The sequence below is a fragment of the Hyla sarda genome, chromosome 4 (assembly GCF_029499605.1).
Source record: "Hyla sarda isolate aHylSar1 chromosome 4, aHylSar1.hap1, whole genome shotgun sequence".
NCBI lineage: Eukaryota > Metazoa > Chordata > Amphibia > Anura > Hylidae > Hyla > Hyla sarda.
Genome location: NC_079192.1, coordinates 320,166,103 through 320,184,271, shown reverse-complemented (window position 1 = coordinate 320,184,271; position 18,169 = coordinate 320,166,103). Strand labels below are relative to the sequence as shown.

Sequence of the window (18,169 nt, the reverse complement as noted above, 5' to 3'; positions counted from 1 at the left end):
GGGATGTCACGGAGACGGAGGACTGGACCGAAGGAGGATCGCAGGAGGACACGCGCCGCCGGGGAATGGTAAGTGACCGGCGGACATCCTTATGTCCCGAAAAGATTTTTCGGGACACAGGGATGTACGGCATAGGAATACCTATGATTATCGGCCCGGGCCGGCTCCCATGTGTGGCTGCAGGCGGGGGCCGGCCAGAGCAGGTAAAAACTAATACTGTATACTAAAAACCAGAGGGCCTCCAGCTGTTGTAAAACTACAACTCCCAGCATGCCCGGACAGCCTTTGCCATGCTGGGAGTTGTACTTTCACAACAGCTGGAGGCACCCCGGTTTTTAGTATACAGTATTAGTTTTTACTTGCTCTGGCTGGCCCCGGCCTGCAGCCACACTCGGGAGCCGGCCTGGGCAGATAATCAGAAGTTTTCCTATCCCGGACCTCAATACCCGGCGTAAAAAGTCGTCTTATATGCCGGGATATACGGTAAGTTTTGCTTATCTGTGCGATAAAAAATGCCTTACATACGTAATTTATAGATTTTTGATTATCTGCGCCAAATTTATCAAGCCCTGGGGATAGTTTGATAAATATGTAATACATAAGCAAAACTAAAGCAAAAATAAAAAATGCATACACATCTTGCTTACCAAAGCAAATATTGATAACTGTCCCCATATGTATTTCCACATATGGCTGCTTGTATGCGCTGCCACTGACCTTGTTCCTATCCGGGAGCGGATGGGTTAAACTTCAAGTTCGGCAGCTGCTCCACTGTATACAAGGAGCAGCTGACATGCCTCCTGGCCTTAGGTGTCGGGCCTCGGCTACATCATTTGCCGTTCGCCGCCCTCCGCCGCGGATGCGGATATGATGCAAGATGCTGACCAATTCCTGCATGTGCGCTGAGCAGCCGGCAGTATTGCACAGCTCTCTACCACTGCAGGTGCACATAGGAAATATTGGGATGCCTAATTGTGAGTAGAAGTGCATGCGTTACAGGATCTTCTCGTCCACAGCGTTGAATGTATTCTGACTGTGTGCATCATATTATTTTTTTTCTATAGGTTTTATCAGTATATGGACGTTGGCCTACTCCCGTGTTCTTTTGAGTTTCTCGCTCCTTATCAAATGGAGTACAGTGGTGCCTAAACTATAATGTTCATTTGGGGGCTGTATCTGTATTGGCAGCCCTCGTTGTTGTGGTTACACTATATATTGTTGTATAGAAGTTGTGACTAGCCTCTTTACTTTGGTTATATTACCCTATCTAGGTCCCTGTTATACCCTGTGCAGTCCCTGAGGAGGTCACATATACAAGTGTCCAAAACGCATCGGGCAGGGCAAGGGATGGTTCTGATGTGACAGCTAGTGACTTATTTGGTATACTGTGTAATCCGGTACCTTCTCTTTGTATTTAACAGTGAGTTATGTGTCATTTTGCGTCTATAATTAGGTGGGAAATCAACACCAGTGTTTCCTACTGTACATCCTAACCACCATTCACACCAGGCATCAGCGCTCGTACGAGCGGATACAAGACCAGAGCCGAAGAAGTGGGCACTAGTTGTGGGACTGCAGTGCTTCCATTTGCATGCGATCTGCATCCGCTTAACTCAGTGCTCCCACACTAAGACATTATCTTCCACTATATGTGCTCTGACTTCTGAATCAGCACGCACAGGGATCAGGGGCACACTCCTTAGGCGCTCCCAGAATTTATAAACTCTAGAGATTCCCTGTGGAATCAGACACCACCTGTGGAGCTTATCCCCTTTACTTTTTACTTTTTTCTTGAAAGTGTTTGCTTGCTATTGTGTACTCATTTTATCAATATATGTAATATTTTAACGTTACTTACTGTAATATACCAGGGTGGATTGCCGGCAAAAAGTGATAAATAAATTACTTTGTATCAGAACCTGTAGTCACTACCATCTGTACACTTTTGGATGTTTTTACGCTTTATACTCATAATAACCTTTCTATCACACCAACCAACCCACATTACCCAACCCCATTCATTCTCACATGCCCTACCATTCAAGTCTATATATGTCCTTGAGAACCAACACACCCAATTTATTATAATTTCTGGTTAATCACTTGTGTTTACCATAACCTTGTGTAGCCGTTAGGGATCTACACTGTGCTGGAGTCTCGGAAGACTAGACAGATTGAGCACACCCACCACTGTTTTTTTTACATTCACTTCATATTTGTTTTATCTTTTAATGTACTAGATTAAAAGTTAAGTTTTATTAACTCCATCCCCCCCCCCTCCTTTTCTGCAACATGGACTCATTCTCTATCATTTCCCACCCACCATGTCACCCCTATCTTTTTCTCTTTCTCTCTTTTTCCTTTCACTTCTTTGCGCTTCATGCCCCCTCTTTTTACTCCTCTATTCCCCCCCCCCTTTTTGCTCCACTTGTCTCATACTCCTCATATTCTAGAAGTAAGAGACCATATTTTCCTCAAATTGTGTAAAATAAAGCTGTTTAATGGGGAGGGCCTAGGCCTGCTGGTAGCACACATATCTCCTAGTGTTTATTGGTTTCCATTTGGTTTCTATTGTTTATTCTATTCTTGGTAGTATTCTGTTTGAACCATTGTCTTTGTGACTAGGCGGGTACTTTCCCAACTTTGTACTTGTCTACTTCATTAAATAAAGAAGCTAGGGGAGCAAGATCTCCTTTTCTCTGTGTGCATGGAAGGCATCATAGCAGCTAGTCCTTGCCTTCCTTTGGTGTCATACTCAGGAAAAAGTGACATGTATAGACAGAGCCTGTAAGTTACTAGTTCAAAGGGGTACTCCGCCCCTAGACATCTTATCCTCTAGGGGATAAGATGTCTGATCTCCTGCCCTGCACTCCAGTAATCCACTGTACGGAGCAAACTCTGTTCCATGACAGATTACGAGCGACCACAGTAGTCACGCTCCCTCCCATAGACATTAATCGAGGGGGGCGTGACGACCATTAATGTTCAGAAGTGCCAGACATCATATTCCTTATACTTTGCATAGGGGATAAATTGTCTAGGGGTGGATTACCACTTTAACCCCTTCCCGACCTATGACGGACCGGTACGTCATGGGTCGGGTGAGGGGAATATGACGCAAGCTTGCTGGTAATGACTGACATTGGAGCTGGCTTTGATGTCATTCATTGAAATGGCTAAATGCCATTCAATAGTGATCACGGCATTTAACCTGTTGGGAATGAAGGGCATACAGGTACGCCCTTGCGTCCCGGTTCTTAAGGACCAAGGGCATACCTGTACCTTATATCTATCAGCAGGCATCCCGTGGCAATGCCTAAGGGGTCCTGACTGGCGAATCACAGCATTTCCTGGCCAATTGGGTCACTGGTGACTCGGAAAATAAGGGTAATTGGTGCTCTCCCAGACAGCACCAATCACCCTGAAGGATAGGAGTGGGGTGGTAGGGGTTCCACCCCACTTCTCCTATCCCTGACATTGGTCAGTTAGGAGTGACTGACCAATGGCAGATATGGCGGGTGGTTCAGAGTTCAGTCCCCCCGTTCTGCCCGCCCCTCCAAGCAGAGCCGGGGAACGATTGGCGGTGGGGACAATTGTTGGTGGCAGCGATCAGAGGCGGGGCGGGTCCGGCAGCGGCTGCAGCAGTCAGGTCAGTCCAGCAGCAGCAGTAGTGATCAGGTGGGTCACAGTTTGGAGATCACTATACATTGATCACCAAACTGTGGCCCTCCAGAACTTGCAAAACTATAAATCCCAGCATGCCCACACATGCCATTTGCTGTCTGGGTATACTGGGATTTGTAGTTTTGCAAGATCTGGAAGGCCACAGTTTGGAGATCACTGTGCAGTGGTCTCTAATCTGTGGCCCTCCAGATCTTGCATAACTACAACTTCCAGCATGCACAGACAGCCAAAGGGCATGCTGGGAGTTGTAGTTGTGTGCCTCCAGCTGTTGCATTACTATAACTCCCAGCATGCGCTTCGGTTGTCAGTGCATCCTGGGGGTTGTAGTTTTGCCACAGCTGGAGGCACACTGGTTGAGAAACACAGAGTTAGGGTCTGTTACCTAACTCAGTGTTTCCCAGCCAGTGTCCTCCAGCTGTGGAAAACTACAACTCAGCATGAACGGAACGGTCTGTCAATGCATGCTGAGAGTTGTAGTTTTGCAACAGCTGGAGGTTTGCGCACACCCCTCCCATGTGAATGTACAGGGTATATTCACACAGGCGGGGGTTTACAGTGAGTTTCCAAATGCAAGTTTGAGCTGCGGCAAATTTTCCGCCGCAGCTCAAACTTCCAGTGGGAAACTGGATGTGAACCCCCTCCTGTGTGAATGTACCCTAAAAACACTACACTACACTACACAAAATAAAGAGTAAAACACTACATATACACACCCTTACACAGTTACCCCTCCACCCAACCCCATAAAAATTAAAAACATCTTGTACGGCACTGTTTCCTAAACGGAGCCTTCAGTTGTTGCAAAACAACTCCCAGCATTGCTGGACAGGCATGCTGGGAGTTTTGCAACAGCTGGAGGCACCCAGTTTGGGAAACACTGCCGTAGGGTATTTTTGGTGGCGGAGGCAAACACCATGCTTGCATCCAAGTCGACCCCTATGCAATCCCTAATTGCGCTCTCACTCCAAACAAACCCTGTCATATTTCAAGGCAACAGTTTCCGTACTCGGGAGAAATTGTCATAAGTTTTGGGGGGCTTTTTCTCCTTTTACCCCTTATGAAAAGGAAAAGTTGGGGGCTACACCAGCATGTTAGTATAAAAAAAAAAATTTTTTACACTTCTGCTCATGTTGCCCCATACTTTTCATTTTCACAGGAGCTAAAAGGAACAAAACAAAAATTTATTTTGGTATCATTGCAATCTTACCGACCAGTAGAATACAGATGGCATATCAGATTTACTGTATTGTGAACATAAAAAAATAAATAAAAATAATTGCCCGATAAAATTGCGCAATTCCAAAATTATTTTTAATTTTGCCTTACATATATATTTTTTCTGGCTCTCTAATACATTATATCATAAAATAAAGTGCGTCAATGAAAAGAACAACTTGTCCCAAAAAAAAGAAGCCCTAATACAACTATGCTAGTGGAAAAATAATAAAGTTATGGCCTCAGATGTATCAAACTGTGTGAGAGAAAAAGTGGGTTGATTTTTTTCCCCACAGCAACCAATCACAGCTCAACTTTCACTTTACCAGAGCTTGTTAGCTGAGCTGTGATTAGTTGCTGTGGAAAAATCACTTTTTCTAACACAGTTTGATAAATCTGGGCCATGGGTCTTAGAATGTAAAGAGCAAAAATACGTGAGACCAAAAAATAATCACTGGGTCTTTAAGGGGTTAAGTGTTGTCTGCAGCATTATTTATCTGTGAACTGTTTTACAGTTAACTAGAGAAACATCACATTCTGTCATGGCCAAGGCACTTTGTGACCTCTCTGTAAGGGTGCGTTCACACGGCCATCTGTCCCCGTTCTTTTATCCCAATTTCAATTCCGTTTTTGCAGACTGTAAACGGATTAAAAACTGTTTAAAAAAATTCCCATTCCTGTCAATGGGATTTTTTTACAATCCGTTTACATCCCTGTGCACCCGTCTGCACTCCATTCCGTTTTTTTCATGGAAGAAAAAAACGGCACATGCAGTATTTTTTTCTTCCATGAAAAAAACCGAAGACAGCACGGACATCATCATTTTAACATTGAAGTCTATGGCAAACAGATGAACCTTTAATGTCATCCGTTTGCACCTGGGTTTAAAATATCCGTAATTACATCTGAGCATGCTCAGAAGAGGTGACATCAGCAGACTCCTACAGTGTTGTGGGACTACTACTACTCCCATCATGGAAACAAGTCTGTTCCATGATGGGTGTAGTAATTCCCCAGATGCTGGAGTCTGCCAGTGGCTGGGGGGACTACATTAGTGTTTGTACTACTGTCCCCATCATGGATCAGACTCTGTTCCATGATGGGGGTAGTAGTACAGGGACTGAGGGATTGATCGCACCGGGTCTCACTTCTTTTCTATTTACACAGTTTTTATGGGAAAAGGGGGATGATTCAAACTTATATTAGGGAAGGGGTTAAAAGATTTTTATTCACTTTTTTTTCACTTTTTTTTTTGCAATGTTATAGCTCCCATAGAGGGCTATAACACTGCATACACTGATCTTTTACATTGATCAATGGTTTCTCATAGGAAACCAGTGATCGATGATTCTGCCGTTTGGATGCTCATGTCTGGATCTCAGGCACTGAGCAGTCATTCGGCGATCGGACAGCGAGGAGGCAGGTAGGGATCCTCCAGCTGTGCTGTAAGCTGTTTGGCATGCCGCGATTTTGCTGCGCCGATCCCAAACAGCTCCCTGAGCTAACCTTCAACGTTTTAGTTTCACTTTTGACGCGGCGATCAACTTTGAACGCCGCTTCTAAAGGGTTAATAGCGCTATTCGCCACGGTTCCTGACCAGCTAAGACGCTGGGCTACGCCGTGGCACCGCGTTATAGAACGGGAGCGGACTCCTGACGTACATGTACGTCATGGGGTCCTGTAGGGGTTAATGACAGGGGCTTCTATAACTGATATAAATGCAGCAGAGGTTTCCAGGAAAGTTAGCTGCAAGTGACAGACCTCTCCATTTAACCCTTTTATTTTTTTGGCCTTCTGCCAGATCCTGCACCAGCCAGATACACTGTCCAGTTATGTGCAGGAGACATAAATAACTATATATTGCATGTTTTTTCCTCTTCTGTCAGTCCATGTACGTGCATGTTTTAGAATTAGTGGTATGTTACTTATGAATAATTTTTATTCGAAAAAAAAATGCAATGCTGTAGACATTAGCTAATGAATACAAATTACAAAAATGACCTGTCAACCACCAGAGGCTCTTATACCAAAACTATTGAGGTCAGATCTGGATCAAAGAAATCCCTGGGCTCACAATACAAAACATTAGCTTTTATTTATTAAATCTGAAAACACTTAGCAGTTGCCACATAATGCAATTACATAGTGTGTGTGTATATGTGTGTGTGTATATGTGTGTGTGTGTGTGTGTGTGTGTGTATATATGTGTGTATATATGTGTGTATATATGTGTGTGTGTGTGTGTGTGTATATATATATATATATATTTATATATATATGTGTGTGTGTACACACAAACATATATATACGGTAATCTATATATATATATATATATATATATATATATATATATATATATATATATATATATATATATATATATATATATATATATATATATATATATAAAACTCAACGTGTATGTATGTATGTTCCACAAAAACTTCCAAACGGCTAAAGATATTAACATGAAACTTGGCACACATGTTACTTATATGTCAACAACAAACATAGGATAGGTGATTTAACCCTTACTCACCCCCATTTGCCAGGGGCGGGGTTTATGTTTAAAGTCCCATACAAGTCAATGGAAATATATGTTACTGCATAACTTCCAAACAGCTGGAGATATTTCGATAATACTTGTTCACGTGTTACTTATATGTCCACTTAAAATATAGGGCAGTTAATTTAACCCTTAACTACCCCCATTTGTGAGGGTCAGGGTTTTTGTTTAAAGTCCCATGCAAATCAATGGGAAATGTATGTTCCCACATAACTTCCGTACGGCTGGAGATATTTCAATATCTGGTACACATATTACGGGTCTTGATATGAGGTCGGGATGGGAGGTCGGGATATGACAAGAATATATGAGGACTGGATATGATGTCAAAAGCTTCCTCCTTTGTTTATTTTCCTCCCCAACAGGGATTAGGAAGGAAAAAACGGGCAACGCCGGGTACTCAGCTAGTGTGTGTGTGTGTGTGTGTGTGTATGTATATGTAATAAATATATATATATATATATATATATATATATATATATATATATATATATATATATATATATTATAATATGTGTGTGTGAAAAAATGTCCGCTATTGGGAGATGTCCCCATTGGGAAAAGGCTCAAAAATCTTCCTAAATGATGGAATACTGTACTGTACTTACTCCAGAGTGTAATTACCTGTAAAATATGATAAAAAGGGATAATTTTGCACTGCTCACAGCGACGACTGCCGGCACTGATGAGTGACACCCTGACATCATTCGTCAGTGCCGGCAGCCACCACTGCTCAGTCAGTGCAGCAAAGAGGATGTCAAGCCCACTGAGAGCCCCTGCACCTGAGACAGCCTGCGTGCCAGGTAGGAAGAACAACAGAGGGAGGAGGGAGGGGGCAAAAGGGATGTGGCACAGGTGGTAATAAAGGGGGGGATGATTTGGTACCGAGGGAATAAAGTGGCACTAGGGGGATAAAGGGGGAATGAAATTACACAGAGGGGATAAAGGGGGAAATAAATGGCACAAGGGGGAATGATGTGGCACTGGGGGCTCCTAAAAAGGGAATGATGCATTTGCACACAGGGTAATAAAGGGGGAAGGAAATGGTATAGGGGGATCAAGGGGAAGTGATGTTGCACCGGGGCAATAAGCGCGTGGGGGCGGGGGAAAAGAGTTATTTGGCACAGGGGGAATAAAGTGTTTTGATGTGGACGTATGCTTCTGTTCTGGGGGTGCAACAGCCCTGGCCCCTTACTGGGTTTGGGCTTTAACCCCCTGAGAGTAGGGCCAGCACAGCCTGGTTGTCCACTATTAGGAGCATGTTGCTGTGTTCCATCCTCTTTTGGGAGTGTCCCCTATTCAGAGGGTGCAAATACATTGTGTGTGCATGTGTATATTTTTCTATATATATATATATATATATATATATATATATATATATATATATATATATATATATATATATTTTTTTTTTTCTTAAGATATTGACTAAATAATGGCAGAAAATGAAATCTCTTAACCATAAACTGCAGTGGAAAATCTTTTTGCTCCAGCTGACAGTCACTGCACAGATTGTCTCCTGCACATAAGGAAGGACTCTGTAAGCAGTTGCAATGTAATACTACATTTCCCCGGAAGTATCCAGTACATTTTCCTGACCTAGCTTTTATTATTGTTGGGTCTCCACAGCCGGACCCATTGCAGTCAGCTGACCATTGGGGTGGCTATATTATAAGAGGAGGCTATCCAGGTGGGATTACATTTGGAAGTTAATTTATGTGATGTATTTTTAATAAAAAGTTATTTTGTGTTCTCATTTTAATGTAATATTAATGTAACCAGTTACAGCAATAAAGAAGGTTCTGTTTAACTAATGTTCAGAAGGCCAATTGATGTATTTTTAAATTCTAGTTCTGTCACTCCAGATGAAAATCCCTGAAACTCCCTGAACCTTGTTAATCTGTCAAATAGTGCTGAATGATTTACATTCCCCACTAGATGACAAAGACTGTGTCCTCGGTGCAGTGCTGGCTCTAGATCCACACTCCCACAGCACCAACTGTTAGCTTCCTTTAACTGGTAGCAATTGAGGACGTTCCCTTCAAAACATGTTTTGTACTCTTTGGCAGTCTACTTGACAGGTGGGGAAAAGCATCTTGTCTTTGTGGCACAAGGAGTTTTGTGTTTGCTGTTCTTTATCACCTCCTGTGTTGAATGGCCAGTTGACTTCTTTTTTTTAATCTTTTTGCCTCCGTCTTCATCACAGAGCTACTACAATAACAATGCAGGCTCTTTCAGAAGATGACAGGCGGCTGTGGATGGAAGCCATGGATGGTCGAGAACCAGTAAGTAACCTTGTTTTTTAACCCGTTTTTTTAATTTCTGGTAGAACTGTGGTTTTATGTATTTTTTTTTTTTTTTTTCATGTGTGCAAAGAATGATCCAGGTGAAGACCAAACATTAGTTTATTAGGCTGCTATCACACAACAGTATTTTTTTTTTTTTTTTTTTTTCTAAAAGTGTTGCTGCAGTTTTTAAGCCCAAAGTGGATTCAAAAGGAATGGTAAATATAAAGGAAGGACTTATACTTCTCCTTCTTGTTGGATTGACATCTGGCTTTGGTCTCAAAATATGCAGTGGCAGTTTATAATATTAATATTTATTTAAAAAAAGCCATGTGTGACATGTCAAAAGTTTTTAATGGTTAGGATCTGAGTGGTTCAGACCCCCACCCATCATAAGAATGAGCATAGAATAGCAAGTGGCTGTGCACTTCAATTTTCCTCCAACTCGCTGCAATCTCCTTCTGGTTGCAAAAGGTCTAGTCGCAGACTGGCTCCGTAGACTCACACTGGGGCCTGTAACACTTCAGAACTCTCCAGCGCTTTGTTGCCATCCATTTCTGGGTGCTTTTTGACAAATGTTTGGGGTCATTATCCTGCTGGAAGAACCAAGATCTCGGACGCAAAACCAGCTTTCTGACACTGGGCTGCATAGTGCGACCCAAAATCCGTTGGTAATCCTCAGATTTCATGATGCCTTGCACACATTCAAGCCAACCAGTGCCAGAGGCAGCAAAACAACCCCAAAACATCATTGAACCTCCACCATATTTCACTGTAGGTACTGTGTTCTTTTCTTTGTAGGCCTCATTCTGTTTTCGGTAAACAGTAGAATGATGTGCTTTACCAACAAGCTCTATCTTGGTCTCATCTGTCCACAAGATGTTTTCACAGAATAATTTTGGCTTACTCAAGTTCATTTTGGCAAAATGTAGTCTTGCTTTTTTATGTCTCTGTGTCAGCAGTGGGGTCCTCCTGGGTCTCCTGCCATAGGCATTTTATTTCATTTAAATGTCGACGGATAGTTTGCACTGACACTGAAGCTCCCTGAGCCTGCAGGACAGCTTGAATATCTGTGGAACTTGTTTGGGGCTGCTTATCCACCATCCGGACCATCCTGTGTTGACACCTTTCATAAATTATTCTCTTCCGTCCATGCCCAGGGATATTGGCTACAGTGCCATGGGTTGCAAACTTCTTGATAATGTTGTGCACTGTGGACAAAGGCAAATCTAGATTTCTAGAGATGGACTTGTAACCTTGAGATTGTTGATATGTTTCCACAATTTTGGTTCTCAAGTCCTCAGACAGTTCTCCTCTCCTCTTTCTGTTGTCCATGCTTAGTGTGGCGCACACACAGACACACAATGCAAAGACTAAGTGAACTTCTCTCCTTTTTATCTGTTTTCAGGTGTGATTTTTATATTTCCCACACCTGTTACTTACCCCAGGTGAGTTTAAAGGAGCATTACATGCTTGAAACAATCTTATTTTTCCATAATTTTCAAATTGTGCCAATAATTTGGTCCAGCCTATTTTTGGAGTTTGGTGTGACATTATGTCCAATTTGCTTTTTTTCCTCCCTTTTTTTGTTTAGCTCCAATACACACAAAGGGAATAAATGTGTATAGCAAAACCTGTTCCTGCAATCCTTTTCTGTGAGAAATACTTCATTTTCTAGAAAAATTTCAGGGGTGCCAACATTTACGGCCATGACTGTATAAGAACCCCACTGGTCATTAGAATAAAGTGGCTGCAATGTTAGCAGAAAGTCAGCAAGGAAAAATGTTATTGCAAAAGAGGTACCAGGTACTGTGCCTATTCACTTTAGTGCTAGATAGCTGTGTGACCCTTTTGTTCTTGGAAATAGTGAGTAGTTCATGGGAGAACATCTCTTTAACCCCTTAAGGACACGGGTTTTTCCGTTTTTTGCACTTTCATTTTTTCCTCCTTACCATTAAAAATTCATCTCTTTAAATTTTGCACCTAAAAATCCATATGATGGCTTATTTATTGTGCCATCAATTCTACTTTGTCATTTTACCCAAAAATCTACGACGAAACGAAAAAAAAGTCATTGTGCCACAAAATTGAAGAAAATTGATATAAAAAGTGACCAAAAATACACTATTTTGGCTTTGGATTTTTTGGGTGTGTACGCCATTGACTGTGCAGTTTAATTAATTAATTAATTAATTATATATTTTTATAATTCAGACATTTCCACACGCGGCGATACCACATGTATGTATTTTTATTTACACATTTATTTTTTTTTTTTAAATGGGAAAAGGGGGGTGATTCAAACTTTTATTATGGAAGGGGTTAAAGGGGTTCTCTGGTGCTTAAACATCTTATCCCCTATCCAAAGGATAGGGGATAAGATGCCTGATAGCGGGAGTCCTGCCGCTGAGCACCCCCGGGATCTTGCACGCGGCACCCCATTTGTAATAAGTCCCCGGAGCGTGATCGCTCCGGGTCTGATTACCGGCGACCACAGGGCCGGCGGCGTGTGACGTCACGCTCCGCCCCTCAATGCAAGCCTATGGGAGGGGGCTTGATAGCTTTCACGCCCCCTCCCGTAGGCTTGCATTGAGGGGCGGAGTGTGACGTCACACGGGGATGGAGGCCTGACGTCACACGCCGTCGCCCCTGTGGTCGCCGGTAATCAGACCCGGAGCGAACACGCCCTGGGACTGATTACAAACGGGGTGCCGCGTGCAAGATCCTGGGGGTCCCCAGCAGCGGGACCCCCGTGATCAGGCATCTTATCCCCTTATCCCCTGGATCTCAGGCACTGAGCAGTCATTCGGCGATCGGACAACAGGAGGCAGGTAAGGGGACCCTCCTGCTGTCCTACAGCTTTTTGGGATGCCGTGATTTCACCGCTTCTATCCTGAACAGCTCCCTGAGCTAACCGGCATTGGTTTACTTTCACTTTAGACTAAAGGGTTAATAGTGCCGCGCGCTATTAGCCAAGGGTCCTGGCTGTTGTTAAAGGCCGGGCGCGACCCGCTATGATGTGGGGCCACGCCGTGGCCCCTGCGTTATAGTAAGGGAGAGGACTCGGGACGTACCGATACATCCTTGGTCCTTAAGGGGTTAATGGGCTTAAAATAGTTATCATGGTTCAAAATACTTTGCTCCTTTTTTCCAGAAATAGCGCTACTCTTGTAATCAGTTTGTGTGAAGTATTGTAACTCTTTCACTGAAGTTAATGGAGCAGAGTTGTAATACTCAACTTGAGGACAGGTGTGATGGGGGTTTTGAATAAAAGCACCTAATTTTTATATTTTTCTTTAATCATGGATAATCCCTTTTTGTTTTTTCTTTATCTTAAACTAAAGCAACAAATTGAAACAAACAAACATGTTCATATGATATAGACTTTAATCATTCCACTTATCTGGTGCTAGGAGTCCACCTACTTGGCTGATGTTCAGTTTTTTTTTTTTTCTTCCAAAACTATCTTTGTTGGCCACCAGATGGCAGTCTGACCTAGAACATCAGTTAGGATTCCAAGCCTACAGAGAGAAAAAAGAAACGAACATATTTGTTTCTCATTAAGTTCTGACCTGTTGGATCCCGATGTCGTTTCAGACAGAGTACTCCCGAGTGGTTGTTTTATAGTTTTTTTTGTTTGTTTGTTTTGGATAGTTTTTATGCCCACCTCCCCCCATTTCTCCTCAAGACACACCCACTTGGAACGACAACTTTCTGTATTTTTCCTCCCTGTCTTCCGGTTCTGTGCTTATGTAAAAGTTACATTCTGAAATCCAAGCACATGGCAAAGGATAAAACAAAAAAGCCCCATGAACGGCTTCTGGATGTCCCCTCGGTTTGGCTCCAAAGTGCAGGATGTTGCAGGGATTTTGAATGCAAGTTTTAATTTTTTTTTTTAACCACCGTGACATAGAAAAGGGCACGGGAGTAATCTAGCAGGTCCTTAGGATTAGTGTCAAGTTTACACAACATAATAAAATGAATTTCAGCCATGCTCCGCTGAGCATACTCCATCTGTTCAAAGGTAAATCAGATGGCTGTGCAACGTGAAGTGCGACATTGCCAAGCCTCCAGGTTGCCATGGTGATTACTATGGTCACATTAATAAATGTGAACTCTGATAAAGGTTTATTTGAGCCTCTAGAGAACCGCATCCACTTTAAAATGTTATACTTGTCCAAATTAACTGTGAAACACGCTTTTCCGGAGGCTAAAACCTCATAAAATGGGCTACGTGATAGGATTAAACAATTTGGGTCCATCCATCTAGCAGACTAAAGTATGAACGTAAATGGATGGGGGATATACAATAAGAGGAAATTGATTTAGTTGTATTAAAATGCTAAACTGTGCTTTGTGCAATGTATTTCAAATGGACTAATCTAAAAGCATGGTGAGTGAACGGCTGCAGATTATTTACCATTACATTGGTAGAAAAGGAATTGAAGCAGATGTTCATTGTAGGCAGCACACTGTGCAAGATTTCTGCAGACCTACATTTTGTTGCAGCCTTGTGCTAAAATAAAAGCCCCCCCCCCCCCCCCCCCCCCAATCAACGTCCACTCTGTATCTTATATTAAGGATGTAAAAACACATTTAAAAAAAAGATTTGCATGGCCATAAGTATTCAGACCCTTTATTCAGTACTCAGTTGAAGCCCCTTTGGCCACAATTACAGTCTTTAGTATTCTGGAGTATGGTGCCACAAGATTTGCACATCTGGATTTGGGGATTTTCTGCCATTCTCTGCAGATCCTCTCAAGCCCTGTCATTGCATGAGGACTGCTCATGGAGATAATTTTGAGGTCTTTCCTGACATATATATGAGTTGTCCATAAGCCACTGGTGTGTTGTCTTGGCTGTGTGCTCAAGGTCATTGTGTTGTTGGAAGGTGAGCCTTTAGCTCAGCCTGATGTTCAGAGCTCTGGTATTGGGCAGGTGAGTGATGAGCCTTGTTGCCTCCCGACATTATGCTTAGAATTGAGGCAAAAAGTTCAATCTTGTTTTAATTAGACCAGAAAACCTTTTAATTTCTCCCAGTCCAAGAGTCCTTTAAAGGAGATATGCAGCGCACAACAATTGCTTTTCCCATACAGCAGAATCAAAAGTTATACAACTTTCCAATATACTTGTGTTTTCTGTCTTTCACAGTTCATCTGTAATTCCTTCCTGAGCGGTGTACAGGAAGCTCAGTCGTTTTTCCAGCTAGTGTGACATTCGAGCCCATAGAGCTTCCTTAGGCAGTCATATTAGGCTTAGAACATCACTATTGCCCACAATGCAACAGGAGCCAGCCCACAATGCCCCCCAGCCAGCTCCAAAAAACCTGATCCCCGAGGTACAGTGGTCTGCAATCTATGTGTCTCCAGCGGTGGCAAAACTACAACTCCCAGCATGCATAGACAGCCAAATGCCCAGGCATGCTGGGAGTTGTAGTTTTGCCACCTCGGAAGACACAGTTTGGAGACCACTGTACATGCTATACGAGCATAAAGAATGACGGCTGGTATAATTTTTTTTCGGAGATCATGATCCCCGCTGGCATTCTTTATGCCATTATACCATGCACAGTCTCCAAACTATGTGCCCCAGCAGTGGCAAAACTACTACTCCACTGCTGGACACACAACACTGTATAACACTGATGCGTCTGCAGTGATGAGCCTGTATGCCCCTCCCCTGTATGCCCCACTTTACACCCACTCTGTACTTTTCTATCAGGGAAGCAAGCGGCATCAGCGCTCTGCAGCGCAAGTCAAATCCCCCACTGGGAGCCCTGGACTGGTCAAATGGTCCGGACAGAGATTCATTCCCCGGTGGCCGGGGAGCGAGCGCTGATGTTGCCCTCTTCACTGCCTGATAAGTGAAGATCGCAGCGGCCCCTCTGTGCTGGTACTACAACTCCCATCATGGTAGTATAACATGTAATAGGTACTGCTATGATGAAGCTACGGGCTAATGCGTCTGCACTCAACATATTACAGTAGTGGTTTCCAAACAGTGTATCTCCAGCTGTGGCAATACTACAACTCCCAGCATGCCTGGACAGCCAATGTCCAGTGTTCTGTATGGTAGTATAACATGTAATAGAGCCTTTTGGCCATCCAGGCATGCTGGAAGTTGTAGTTTTGCCGCTGCAGGACACACACACAGTTTGAAAACACTGCTGTAATATGATATAGCACAACACACAGCAGGCAGCTGGCATCTCTATTGGACCAGGGGAGAATGGGGAGCGGTACCTTATTAGGATGGGAGGGGATATGCATATGGGAGGGAGGGAGGGGGGGGGCATTACTTTATTAGAATTTCCTCAGTGTGGAGAGCATGGGGGAGGGCAGCAGCTTACAGGAAGTAGGAGTGGAGGGATCTTGGGAAATTGAGTCTTTTTTATGACTCTGCTTCTCCCTCCATGCATGCAAACAGAGGAAAGATAGAAACGTAGAATGTGTCGGCAGATGAGAACCATTTGTCCCATCTAGTCTGCCCAATAATCTGAATACTATGAATAGTCCCTGGCCCTATCTTATATGAAGGATAGCCTTATGCCTATCTCTCTTATATGAAGGATAGCCTTATGCCTATCTCTATCTTATATGAAGGATAGCATTATGCCTATCTATCTTATATGAAAGATAGCCTTATGCCTATCTCTATCTTATATGAAGGATAGCCTTATGCCTATCTCTATCTTATATGAAGGATAGCCTTATGCCTATCTCTATCTTATATGAAGGATAGCCTTATACCTATCTCTATCTTATATGAAGGATAGCCTTATGCCTATCTCTATCTTATATGAAGGGTAGCCTTATGCCTATCTCTATCTTATATGAAGGGTAGCCTTATACCTATCTCTATCTTATATGAAGGATAGCCTTATGCCTATCTCTATCTTATATGAAGGATAGCCTTATGCCTATCTCTATCTTATATGAAGGATAGCCTTATGCCTATCTCTATCTTATATGAAGGGTAGCCTTATGCCTATCTCTATCTTATATGAAGGATAGCCTTATGCCTATCTCTATCTTATATGAAGGATAGCCTTATGCCTATCTCTCTCTTATATGAAGGATAGCCTTATGCCTATCTCTATCTTATATGAAGGATAGCCTTATGCTTATCTCTATCTTATATGAAGGATAGCCTTATGCCTATCCCTATCTTATATGAAGGATAGCCTTATGCCTATCTCTATCTTATATGAAGGATAGCCTTATGCCTATCTCTATCTTATATGAAGGATAGCCTTATGCCTATCTCTATCTTATATGAAGGATAGCCTTATGCCTATCCCATGCATGTTTAATCTCCTTCACTGTATTTGCAGCGACCACTTCTGCAGGAAGTCTATTCCATGCATGCTTTGGCAGCACATATACTAAAATTGGAACGATATAGAGAAGATTAGCATGGCCCCTGCGCAAGGATGACATGCAAATTCCATGCATCCACTACTCTCTCAGTAATTTAAAACTATGTTCTCTTGTTATAGTTTTTCTTCTTAAATATGCTCTCCTCCTTTACCGTGTTGATTCCCTTTATGTATTTAAAAGCTTCTAGCATATCCCCTCTGTCTCTTCTTTCTTCCAAGCTATACATGTTAAGGTCCTTTTAACCTTTCATGGTAAGTTTTATCATGCAATCCATGTACTAGTTTAGTAGCTCTCTGAACTCTGAAGCAGAGGTACTCAACTACTTTTAGTAGGGGTCCGCTTATCCAGGTCTGTCATCCGGTGAAGGTCCGGGCTAAACGCTAAGAACTGGTTCACACCTAGCGGCCGCAGTGCCATGCCAGAAATAGGTGCTGCCTGTTGTAAAACATTATTTATTAAGTCATAATCATTCTCCAACTGCCACACACTGTGCCCCTGAATATAATACTACTACATGCTGTGTACCTAAATATAATGCTGTCAAACACCATGCCCCTGATATAATACCTCCATACACCCTGTTTCTGAGTATTATACTTCCATTTAGGCCTGCCCCCCCCTCCATATGAACTGTGCCATGATGCCCCCCCCCCCATATAAACTATGCTACTATGTCTGCCCCCCAAGTGAACTCTCCAGCTGTTGCAAACCTGCAACTCCCATCATTCAGACAGAAGAGCATGATGGGAGCTGTAGTTGTGAAACAACTGAAGAGTTAAAGGTTGGGAAATACCTGTAATACACTTACTTCCAGGGCTAGACTGGGAGCAAAAATAGGCCCAGGGATATTAGACTATGCAGCCGATATTTTTTTTTTTTTTTTTTATGGTGGGCTTCACAGCAGTCAAACACCCATTAAAATAAAATAGGCTGCTTACTCTAAAATCACCTCGGTTTAAGTGGCTCTCCAGATGTTGCAAAGCTTCATGTATTATGGGAGTTGTAGTTCCGTAACAGTTGGACAGCCACAAATTGGGGTA

The 18,169-nt window shown here is 42.8% G+C and overlaps 1 protein-coding gene and 1 non-coding gene across 6 annotated transcripts in view; both read left to right on the top strand.

Annotated features, from left to right (window-relative positions):
• The window catches only part of ARHGAP26 (Rho GTPase activating protein 26), a 412,307-nt gene that overhangs the window by 124,041 nt on the left and 270,097 nt on the right, over positions 1 to 18,169 (top strand). For all 5 annotated transcript variants that reach the window (XM_056574910.1, XM_056574908.1, XM_056574907.1 and 2 more), the window contains one exon: positions 9,672 to 9,750. In XM_056574910.1, the coding sequence (XP_056430885.1) occupies positions 9,672 to 9,750 (79 nt within the window). The remainder of the gene's footprint in view (positions 1 to 9,671; positions 9,751 to 18,169) is intronic.
• On the top strand, positions 17,115 to 17,217 carry LOC130268125 (U6 spliceosomal RNA). Its single transcript, XR_008843489.1, has one exon. It is a non-coding gene; the product is annotated as a U6 spliceosomal RNA (small nuclear RNA).